This window comes from Pongo abelii, chromosome 15 (genome assembly GCF_028885655.2).
Source record: "Pongo abelii isolate AG06213 chromosome 15, NHGRI_mPonAbe1-v2.0_pri, whole genome shotgun sequence".
In the NCBI taxonomy this organism is placed as follows: domain Eukaryota; kingdom Metazoa; phylum Chordata; class Mammalia; order Primates; family Hominidae; genus Pongo; species Pongo abelii.
Window position 1 is genome coordinate 69,896,599 of NC_072000.2, and position 12,681 is coordinate 69,909,279.

The 12,681-nt window shown below is 36.0% G+C and overlaps 1 protein-coding gene across 2 annotated transcripts in view; it reads left to right on the forward strand.

The window, feature by feature from the left end:
* Nucleotides 1–11,318, forward strand: part of FUT8 (fucosyltransferase 8) — a 287,886-nt gene extending 276,568 nt beyond the window's left edge. For both annotated transcript variants that reach the window (XM_054530226.2, XM_054530227.2), the window contains exons 9-10: nt 1,438–1,588; nt 10,284–11,318. In XM_054530226.2, coding sequence (XP_054386201.1) covers nt 1,438–1,588; nt 10,284–10,601 — 469 coding nt within the window. In that variant the 3' untranslated portion in view covers nt 10,602–11,318. The remainder of the gene's footprint in view (nt 1–1,437; nt 1,589–10,283) is intronic.
* Nucleotides 11,319–12,681: the final 1,363 nt, after the last annotated feature.

Sequence of the window (12,681 nt, forward strand, 5' to 3'; positions counted from 1 at the left end):
CCTTAGGTACCCTTTTGATTTGGTTCCAGAGAGAGCTCTTTTAGTAAGGAAGGCCATTAATGTTAGTGTTACTTCTTGGTAAATTGATCACTCCTTTGTTTCGCTGAGCATCCAAATCATGCTGACAAAGTTGGTCTTTATTCGAGGATAAAACCTATGCTGGTTTTATCAGTTCCCCCCTTTCTTTTTCTCTAGCATTTCGTATTTCTTTGTTGTTGTTTCTGCTCCATGCCTGGGTATGCAGCTTCCCAAGAATCACATTAAAACTATTTCTGGTTGTTTTCTTTTCCGAACAAATGTGACATTTTCTTCATCTCCTTGATTTTGAGCTGAAGAGGGCAAACTGTCAAAAATAATGAGGCCAAATGGATTTGAACACTGAATAGCAGTCTGAAACAGTGCTCAGAGACTTTGCCTTTACAATCATTATTACAGAGGCAATGAGGGAAAGCTCCTTGGTGGCCATGAAATGAGAGAAACTGAAACAGCTCTTAGGGGATTAGGGAAAGTCCCAGGCATAGGTAGCACTCACTTGTTCATGTATTTATTCACACAGCATTGTGTGGAGTGCTAGATGCTGTGATGCAAAGAAAAATAAGTCATGGTCCTAACCTTTTTTGGAATACTGTTTGGAAGACAAACATGTAAACTGACTCTTGATGCTTCAGGGTTTCTATATAGGAACTATTATTCCTTCAGCAAATATTTATTCCTCCTCTATTATATTCCAGATTCTTTTCAAAAGACATCCTGTATGAATACTTTTAAACACACACTCTATCTCTAGCAAGACTACCAAAATATTACTTGGTGGACATCTATGGAATTTGCTTCCATAAATATTAGAATGGGCTTTCTATTACTGTTATTAGGTAAGAGTAGATGGTTCTTCAAGAAGGATGCAGGTTAAGGGAGACTGTTGGTTCTCACAAGTTTTTAAAATATTCATCTCTTAACTTCTTTTTATTATTAACTTGTAATGTCAATGAATAAGACATTTACAAAGTCTAACCCAAATCTGAACTATCAAAAATTCTAAATTAAAAATTTAAGTGAGGTTTTATCACAGTATTTATATTCTAAAGGAAAAGCTCAGTGACTAAATATGAAAGCAGTTTGAATAAACTCTTAAAAGTCACTCATTACAAAAAGAAAAAGGAGACTTCAATTTTCAGCTATTTCATGAATTGATAAAGGACATTTTGATGTGTGCATGTGTGTTTTATATGATATGCCAATAAAATTTAATATACAGGGCATTCCAGAATGGTTTCTGCCCCACTGATGGACTTCAAATATGTCTCATCAACTACAGTATTAAATGCCATAATTAAAGGTCTCCTTTCTGTTAGAAGCTCTTAGTCAAAGAAGAAAGTCTGCCTTCTGATAGGATACAGTGATATCTATGACCATCTGTAAATTAATTTATTTTTTCAGGTACCCCAATTATGAATTTATTAGTGATAACTCTATTTCCTGGTCAGCTGGACTGCACAATCGATACACAGAAAATTCACTTCGTGGAGTGATCCTGGATATACATTTTCTCTCTCAGGCAGACTTCCTAGTGTGTACTTTTTCATCCCAGGTAAGTGTCAGTAGGGCATTTTAAAATAACCAGTACTTTTTGGTTGTATAGGAGTCAGAAAAATTATTTGTGTGTCTGTGTGTTGTTAATGTTCATTATTGTGACTCAGGTGCAATTTTTCTGATACTCAGTAATGATCCCTTTTGTGAAGGAATGGAAAGATCCCATAAAATAGCCATTCACATGCACTGAATATTTAGTTGTTTGCAAGTAATGGTTGACTACATCTCCACTGAAGCCAGTTACTGGAGTTGTTTAAAGTACTTGGCTTGTTCACAGCATTTAACAGAAACAACAAGTAATTAAGCTTACTTAATACTTTCTAATTTTGCATATAGTCACTATGTAACCAGAATCCATCCATTTCTACACATCAGCGCACTGATACTGAGAGGCTTAAATGCCCTAAATTTTGCCTCAGTTGATTGCTTTATAGAAAAGAGAGTAAATGTAATTCCGTTTCAAGTTCTATTACATTTCTACCAAGTGAGAAACTATGTGTTAAATTTAAGCAATATAATATCACAGTCATTGTTTGAATTTAATTGTTGCAGATGATTATATTTTATGGGTTTGGTATATGTGTTTTTATGAGGGTCCAACCAGCTTTATATACCCTGTGGAATATCAGGATAACAATATTTATTGTGGATTTTATTCTGTTCTCTCATTTATGCACATATTATTGGTTAGTTCATTCAACCAGCTGTTAAATGCGCTCAAAATTATACTAGGTGCAGAGGAGATTTCAAAGGAGATTGAAGATACAGTTCTTGCCCTGGTCCAGAATCTAATAAGCAAAATACACACATGAAATAACTAGAGAATAATTACCAGAACATATAAATTGGTATAAGATAAATGTATGCTTAAATTCTGAGAAGCAGCAGAGAAAAGAAAATGTGAAAAAAAGGAAAGCCACATCATTTTTACAAGAGTATACTTCGGAGAGTAAAAGGAAATGGAGACTTTCTTATTATATGACAATACACATTGTCATGATGGGATGGCGATATGATTTTTGGAAAGATACCTTGCCAGGCAAAGGTTACAGATTCCTTTAATATGGAATAAGAATACAACTTACTGCCCAAAGATAGCTGCACAGAACACATAGCAGCAATCTTAATCAGAAGGAAAAATGTCTTCAAGTTCCCATGAAGGCATCCACTATTTATGTTTCTCCCTAATTGGGGTGTGGATCCTATCTTTAAGAAACTCTCATTTCCATCGTTATCGCAAGAGAGGGGCAAGGTTTATAACTACTTGGTTCCTTCCAACTGTTTTTGAGAGTCTGACTATGCATCTGCCTGATAACAGGTACATGCAACTGGTAACAACCTCCAAACATTCTCGATGCTTATTGTTAGAATGAGTGAATCAAGAGTCACTTCCCCAGGTATGCCACCTTCTCTGTAGGCTTGGATTTTAGGCCTACCTGAAGTCAACTCCTCTAGTCCAGGTTTCTCAACCAAGGCACTATTTTAGACCAGATAATTCTTTGTTGTGAGGAGCCATATTGTGCATGTAGGATATTTAGCAGCATCCCTGGCCAGTAAGACCCTCACTTCAAATTATGACAACCAAAAATGTCTCCAGACATTGCCAGATGCCCCTGTGGAGCAAAATTGCCCTGGTTGAGAACCACTGTTCTAGTCACAAGATTCTAAAATTAAATAAATATACACATGTCTAAATGTTTACCAACCTCATATGTAGGTAGGCACTGAGACTTACAGGGTTGTACTCAGTTTTGCTTTTCTTCTCCCAACCCTCCTTAGTAATACCATTAGGCTCATTCTGGAATAGAAAGAAAATTTTTTGCTTTACTCTTTTTTTCCTTTTTGAAGTTGTACTTTAGAATTTTGGATCCTCATAACTCTAATTTTGACCTACAAATCAGGATCTCTGTCACTTCATGATGGTAGAATTCTGTCTAGGCTTGAGGAGAATATTGTTCTATTACTTTGTTTGGTTTTATGCATAATGTCAACCTCAGTGTATTCAGACCTTGGGTCCAGAGAAGCAATTCATATGAAGAAAGAGTGGTGCTGAGAAGACTTTCTGTATCCAAAGGAATAAGGCTCATACTTGTATTTCACATTGTTCCTAAAAACTCTTGGCAAAGTTTGCCCAAAATAATTTCACTCATTTGAACCTAAGCAAAATTAAAACAATATTTCATAACCCAAAATAGACTTGAATACCTCAAAATATTTTGTTAGGATTCACAATAAAAGTTTAACAGTAAAAATACCTTACATTTATATAGTGAGTAGCAGTTTGCCTAATGTGATTACCTCCTTATCATGTACCTTATTTGATGACTAACCGCTGTAGCATTTGAAATTGTAGAGTAATTCCATATTCAGTGATAAATCTTTGAGCTTACTTGCACCTCATTATTTTTTTCAAATATTTTTAGTAAAGAAGTATTTAGTAAACTTTAATGTTTTTGTAGTGTGAATGAAATTGTTTGCAGGATTATTATATAGATTCCTTTACATAAACCAAAATTGGAATTGTTTGAAAATGCCCTAGAAATATCTTGCCATCATTGCCAATAGAGCGTGAGAAAAAGTGACTGATGGCATAAAATGCCAAACCATTGACCACTGATCACAGAACAAGAAAGAGGCAACCTGTGCTGTAGTCAGGATATCTGTATTTGCATCCAACTTTGACCAGTTACTGGCTGTGTGTCCTTGAACAAATTGCTTAGCCTATTTCTTAACTGGTTTATTTTTCTACATGTGAAAAAATAATAGTACCTATAGTATAGAGTCTTTTTGAGGATTAAAGAGTTATAAAAAGTAAAGCACTGTGAATAGTACCTAGCAATACAGTGTTAAACACATAAGCTGCTATTATTATATATATGAATAGTTATAGGAATATCTTTGCCTGTTAGAGACACTCTATAGTATTTATTTTGCAGCTCTTTTTCACATGGCTTCATTTCAGACTGTATGCTCTCACATTTTAGAAGGAGCATGAAACGAGCTATTCAAGGCCTCCATTAGCTCTGCTTGTGGTCATGGGTAATGCTTAGGGTCTGTAAAGACAAGGAACTGTTAACATTCAGCATGTACAACTTCTCTGGGCCAATGTACCACCTCAACTTCATTTTGTTTAGCTTATTGAAAGAGAATATTGCCATATGATGTGATTTTTCAGAAACAAAAGTTCTTCATTCCCAAAAGGTGAGTGAAGACAGTATTTGAAGTAAATGTGTGTGTGTTGACTTTAGTGAAATTAATCTTCAGACTTTCCTATATATGTCATAAGCATTCTAGAAAATGGAGGAAGACTAAAGCCATACATCCAGAAGAGTGACAGAAGATAAACACTGAGAATAAGTTCAGCCCAGAATAAAAACATGGATAGCCAACTCTCAACTTTCTTAGATGATAATTTCATGTGCCAAGAGATGTTAGGAAGTGATGCAAGTTTAATATCTCCTTCATAATTCTTTGACAGTCTTGAAGTTTTATTCATGTAAACTTTCTGTCTCCTATACACTATCCTTTCAGGAATTTTATACCATATAATAACAATAGTGAGAAAGAGTTGACCTGTTGACCATGAGCTATTGTAGACAATACTGCAAGAATGAAATGCCATGCTAGAAGGAAAAATACAAGGCTAGATGTTTGGAAAACTGCAGGCAAAAATGTCGTGGCACTTTAATCGGGATTTCTCATAAGTTTTTAGACCTATCTCCCTCAGTCTCAGGACTTCTGATCTTTCTTGGTTTTATATCCATAAGTGAGGTCTGGGAATTCTCTCTTCTTCAATGAAAAGTTTTTAAAAGCCAACACTGTGGCTCTGCTCTCTAATTTTGTTACTATTATTGTTCTTAACTTTCATCAGATCTGTTTCTCAAAGCCAAGTTTGTCCTAAAAGCCTCATAAATTGAATAGCACAGTCCTCAGGATTTAATATGAAAATTGGAGGCAATATTAGCATTTTTTCAAGTGCATCAGGTGAATTTTGAAAGCTATGCAACTACATTCTAAAACATTCTACCAAATACATTAATCCTGTTCTGTGTTACTGGAAATCGCCTATATGCAAAGCATCTCCTTTGTCACCTATTTTCTTATTTGAATCTTAAATCTAAAGCAAATAATTTATAGTTGGAGAATAACAGCAGTTGACAGCCCAGTTGTAGATAGGCACAGTATCAGAAAGGTTTTCTGAAAATATTGCTTATCAGGTTCTGGGATCAATTTTTATTTTTCTGAAATCTGACTTACAAAAATGGTTGCAGATGCTCACTTTAAAGACTAACATTGTTAAAGACATTGTTTAAAGAGCAGTCAATGTTACTCTGTAGTTTCAGCCATTAAAAGTCATCATAATACAAAATCCCTTTTTTCCCCCTGTGACACCTCCCTTTATGGCAGTTATTGTAATACTCTCATGAGCCTCTCTTGGTCTAATTCCAAATCCGCACGCAATTCTACTCCCCTTATTACACTTTGAATCAGATTTTGGAAGCCCAGAGGGCAAAACCGAAAACTACGTTAACTATTCCAGACAGATGGCTCTGGATAGGAATTTCCATTGAGATGTGGCTCATGAAACAACAGTGGATACCTGTTGAGAGTACCATGGAGGAAAGCACAGGGTGAAATCCCAAAGTGTGAACTCTGTGATTACTTCCCAGAGCAGAAGACAAGAAAAGTATTTGCATCCACAGAGGCTCTATCTAGCTTACAATGCTGAGTGCTGTACAGTGCAGCTGTTACTGCATTAATCCTTCTGGCGTTTCTCACAACAAAGAAAAGACCTGGGTCTTATTCTCTTATTGTGTAGTAAAACAAAGCAGATTACAGGAAAAGTGCACAGATCTCTCAACCACTTCCAACTTCTCACACTAGGAGATCCTCCTGCCCCTATCTATCTATTTTGACAAAAATAAGATCCCATCTACTCTGAGAAAGCTTTGGAGGCTTATGTAAACTCAGGCTACTTCTAAGGGATGAAATTCAGACTAATAGATTCCTCCCCCTTTAAAAATTTTTTTTTAATACAGTCATATCTGTTTTATCCTTTGGCAGGATTTTTGCTGTTACCCATTACTGTGTGCTTTACGATGTACTAAAAATGATACAGTGCCATGTCAATACAGAATAAAGTTAAACATACTACATGTAGCCACGCACTGCTTTGCAAACCATGGACTGCTCTCAGTCATGCCACCTGTCAAGCATCAAACCTGAGTATGGACGTCAGCTGCAAGCCTTCATTTACCTGCCATGTGATTTGAACTTGTAAACCACATGGTAGGTAAGGAAAGAAGAGAGGAAGCATAGAGTGACTAAATGCAAACATTAACACTATAGTAATCTTTTTAGCCTTTTGCAGTAAATTGTCCCATGGTTGATATAGACAGTTTTAAAATTACTTCCTCTTAATGTTATATATGGATCTTAAGGGTTAAATATCACCCATGGACTTGTGTCTCCATTACTGGGCTGGTATTATGCCTGGAGCAATAGTCATTCAACAAATACTTATTGAGCACGTACTTTGTGGCAGGCATTGTTCTAGGTGTTTATCCTAAGGGAATATATACTCAAGAGCCTGAAAGAGTTCTAACTGTGGATCTGCCGTTAACTAGTTCCTTTTTGGATTTTTATTTTTATTTTTTGAAATTTACTTAATCTTTCTATGGCTTAGCTTCTTCATCTGTAAAATATGAATAATAATAATACCTCACAGATTTGTCATAATAGTTAAATGAGTTGAGACAAGGTGAGGGAAGAGCACACTATTATGACACTGCCTGGGACATAATCAGTGCTCATTAAGCTCAGCTGCTATCCTTAATGGTCATTCTTATGAGAAAAATAAAGGGCCACACCTGTGTAGCACTGGTATGCTTGCAGAGGCCTACAGTCACATTTGTCATTTTTATAATGGGCCACCTCAGTGTCTGAAATCTCTACTATTATTATAATAGTTATTTCTTTGGTTTAAGAAAACAGTTGTTATCCACCAAGGTTAACACATGAACAGCTCTTGATAGCAAAACATACGCTAATTATTAGGATTATCCCCAGAAGAAACAGGTCTCTAAGGGTGTGGGACAGGGTGCGATATTGTTTTTATGAGAGTAAGATGTTTAAGAGTGGAGAGGAGGAAACACATCACGGTTCATTGTCACAGTAGAGATTGTGGTCATCCTAAGAGTAACACAAGGTCCTGCATTCCTGGCTAGGGATGACTGAAGAGTGGGTGAAGACACCCTGAAAAGAAGACTGTCAGGTTTACCCAAGACTGTCTTTGGTCTTGTGCTATATCTTTCTGGTGTTACAATATGAACATGGAGAATAAGATTTACAAGAGAAAATACATATAGATAGCGGTTACAAGCATATGCAGACTGCCTGGGTTCCAACCTGAATCTACCACTCATTAGTATAACCTTGAGCAATGCCTTAACTTCCCTTTGACATTTGTAAAATGAACATAATGATAGAATTTTATGGGGATGCTGAAAGGAATCTAATTACATTAGATAATATCTAAAAACAATGTCTGACAGTTAGCAAAAGCTCAGTAAATATTAGCCTCTGTCATTGTTATTGTAGTTTGCTATTGTTGGAGCTGCTTTCATTATTTAGTTTCTTCTTTTCCTGAGTCCCACTTAATTTTGCTTGCCTTCTATGAGCCTTTGGCTGAATTTGAAGTTCAAAAGTTCCAAATCTTTTTGATCCCTATTTTATTATAGTCTCAGTATTCTACCAGTGATCTCAATTGTAAAATGACATTGCCAATATAACCTTTGTTGAACTAATAAATCTGAAAGCAAGGTTTTTATTATTTTGGTTCTATATCTAGTAGAAATTCTATCACTAAAATTTGCATACATCACTTAATCTCCTTGTGTTTTAGTTGCCTATCTGCAAAATTAAAAATATTGTCTAAATGTAGTTTCATTTGCGAATTATATATAGCATTTGAGAATTGCCCCTCAAGTTTTCTGAAATTCAGATTCTCTAAGTTGAGGTGATGATTAACCTAGTCAGATTTTATTTGATAAGAGTTAAGAATAGGCATCTCCATTTGTATTAGTCTGTTCTCGCATTGCTATAAAGAAATACCTGAGACTGGGCAATTTATAAAGAAAAGAGGTTTAACTGGCTCATGGTTCTGCAGGCTATACAGGAAGCATGATGCTGGGGAGGTCTCAGGCAACTTACAATCATAGCAGAAGGCAAACAGGGAGCCAGCACTTCACATGACTGGAGCAGGAGGAAGAGAATTGGGAGGTGCCACATATTTTTAAACAATCAGATCTCACGAGAACTCACTACTGTGACCACAGCATCAAGGGGCGATGGTTTTAACCATGAGAAACCGCCCACCATGATCCAATCACCTCCCACCAGGCCCCATCTTCAACACTGGGGATTACAATTCAACATGAGATTTGGGCGGGTAACACAGATCTAAACCATATCACCATTCAAGTTTTTAATCTTCATAAATGCCAAGGTTTTAAAAGACTGCCGGGTAGTCCTAAATTTCTCCACTGAGCAGATAAACAATTACTATGAGTAGCGTCATTTTAAATAAATGCAAAAGTATTGGTATAGTGACAATAAAACGTTATTAACCGAGATTACCACAACTGGAGATTTAGGAAAATTTCATCTGAGTTGCATTGTTCTCTATTCATAATGTATAAATTGCTTAAATTGGGTGATAGTTTAGTTTAACTTTATTACTAAGCATTAACCTCAAGAATTGAAGCTCAGATTGTGGAATTTCACCTGCTATCCAGTGGGCAGAAAAGGTATTCTTTGGACATAGGGACCTTTTAAGTAGCCTTAAAACTATAGTAATCAGGGTGATGCATCTCCTCAAAGGCTTGCCCAGTTTATGACATCCAAGCATGCCACTCTCTACACAGCACACTTAAAACTTTTTAGAACAGAAATGGCCGATGTGTTTTAGCTCACTTGCCAGTGTTTGTTGATTGTCAGTAATTACATGAATCTCTCTTGAAAACAGTTCTGGGAGCGGGGAGGGATAGCATTTGGAGATATACCTAATGTTAAATGGTGAGTTACTGGGTGCAGCACACCAACATGGCACATGTATACATATGTAACTAACCTGCACATTGTGCACATGTACCCTAAAACTTATTATAAAGTATAATAAAAAAAAGAAAACAGTTCTGACACCAAGTTATAAATTAGCAGACGAGAATGTGTGATTGATTTACAGTGTATGAAGGAAAGGGACCATCCGTATTTGTGTTAAGTTTTTTTTTTATCCTAATCCTAAACTTCAAATTCTTTAAGAGCACAAACTATGTCTTACTCATTTTGGTATCATGAGTGCCTAGCTTGGACCACTGTGTATGTAGCTCTTAATAAATGTTTGTTAAAATTAACTAATTCATATTCTTAAATTCTTTTGTACTATATAGAGAGACTTTAATTGTAATAATCTTTCGTGAGTTTTTCTTTTTTATTTGAAAAAGGATCCAGACACAGAGATGAAGAATGACTTGTACCATCTTCTGAGAGCAAATGGACTGAAAGCTTGTGACTGGAATCCACTACTTTTCAACCTCTTACTCCTACAGCCCATCCTTTTAGCCAAGGGCTTTTAGATTGCTGTGAAGGAGAGTGTTTATATACTAACAATTTCTTTTAAATTCTTTCCCAAGGTCTGTCGAGTTGCTTATGAAATTATGCAAACACTACATCCTGATGCCTCTGCAAACTTCCATTCTTTAGATGACATCTACTATTTTGGGGGCCAGAATGCCCACAACCAAATTGCCATTTATGCTCACCAACCCCGAACTGCAGATGAAATTCCCATGGAACCTGGAGATATCATTGGTGTGGCTGGAAATCATTGGGATGGCTATTCTAAAGGTGTCAACAGGAAATTGGGAAGGACGGGCCTATATCCCTCCTACAAAGTTCGAGAGAAGATAGAAACGGTCAAGTACCCCACATATCCTGAGGCTGAGAAATAAAGCTCAGATGGAAGAGATAAACGACCAAACTCAGTTCAAACCATTTGAGCCAAACTGTAGATGAAGAGGGCTCTGATCTAACAAAATAAGGTTATATGAGTAGATACTCTCAGCACCAAGAGCAGCTGGGAACTGACAGAGGCTTCAGTTGGTGGAATTCCTCTTTAACAAGGGCTGCAATGCCCTCAAACTCATGCACAGTACAATAGTGTACTCACATATAACATGCAAACAGGTTGTTTTCTACTTTGTCCCTTTCTTTCAATATGTCCCCATAAGACAAACACTGCCATATTGTGTAATTTAAGTGACACAGACATTTTGTGTGAGACTTAAAACATGGTGCCTATATCTGAGAGACCTATGTGAACTATTGAGAAGACCTGAACAGCTCCTTACTCTGAGGAAGTTGATTCTTATTTGGTGGTGGTATTGTGACCACTGAATTCACTCCAGTCAACAGATTCAGAATGAGAATGGACGTTTGGTTTTTTTGTTTTTGTTTTTGTTTTTTTCCTTTATAAGGTTGTCTGGTTTTTTTTAAAATAATTGCATCGGTTCATTGACCTCATCATTAATAAGTGAAGAATACATCAGAAAATAAAATATTCACTCTCCATTAGAAAATTTTGTAAAACAATGCCATGAACAAATTCTTTAGTACTCAATGTTTCTGGACATTCTCTTTGATAACAAAAAATAAATTTTAAAAAGGAATTTTGTAAAGTTTCTAGAATTTTGTATCATTGGATGATATGTTGATCAGCCTTATGTGGAAGAACTGTGATAAAAAGAGGAGCTTTTTAGTTTTTCAGCTTATTTACTTTGTTTTTTTTCCTGTTTCTGATATAGTAACTAATTCTTAACTCAGAGACATTGGTCCATTTTAATACTGAAAACCAATTTTCATTGGTACACATTACAAAATTGCTAAGAACACTGTTTGGGAGCTTTCATTCTCATATTTTGGACATTGTTTTAATTGAGTGAAATAATCATAACTCCTTGCTCCCAGAGAAGCTATCACCTCCATTTCTAAAACCATTTCAGGTTTGTTTGGTAGTCTTTCTTAAAGTATTTATTATTGCTTTTTGTGAGTAGGGTCCTGTTTTATCCAGGAACCAATTTCTGCCCTAACCTATCATGCCCTGCTTTTGAGAGTACCAGGTATCTTTGGGATTGGGAAGCTGGCTGTTTCGGAAGTATATGTCTCATGGTATGCAGGACTTGGTGACCAAGTGAGAAGCGGGACCAGTGGGAGACTCACAATGGATTGAGTCTTGGGATTATCTCTTCCAAATACTTCCATGTTAGAATCACTTCAGAAAATAAGACTTTGATGCTTTGTCTCTGAGCATCATTTTTCTCCTCATAAAAACACTTCCTTATTGTATGTAGCCTGCCTCCTACAGAGGCCTGGTAGGAGTTACTACATTCTAAAAGAAAAATGTCATCTCTGTAGGAATGGCTATCAGGCCTAGTGTTAAATATTAGGGATCCTAGGCAGAAAAGCTATTAGTCCTGGCCTTCATATCTTCACCAAATGAAAATACTGTATATAAAATTTCTCCACCAAACTTAACTAAATTCTTTTTCTCAAGTCAAGCCTCCCAAAGAAAAAAGAAATTAACTTCCTACAGTGTCAGCAAGCAATTTTCCATTTAGTTTTGGTACAAATAAAAGTCATTTGAAACAATCTCCAACTGAGCAGAGGTAATTTTGATTATGAGTTATTTTGCAACTCGCATCTCACATGTCATTGGAACATCAGTAACTGTGGATCTGATTTGTGCCCTTATAGAAGATCCAAAGGTAAATTAAGTTAGTCTCTTTTCCTTCTAAATTGACCGAGTTCCAGGGGTGAAAGGACCAAAGAACAGAGATACGAAGGAAATAAGGAGTATTTCCCAAAGGGAGTCTTCAACTGAAGACTTAATTTTTGACATTTTATCATTTTGTTCTAGAATTTCTCCTTAATTCTTTATATTTCTCTACTGAGATTTTTTTATTCACTACATGCATGTTTTCATTGAATATAGTTATGTTCAATGAGTTTAAATTATGCTTTAAAATTCTTTTC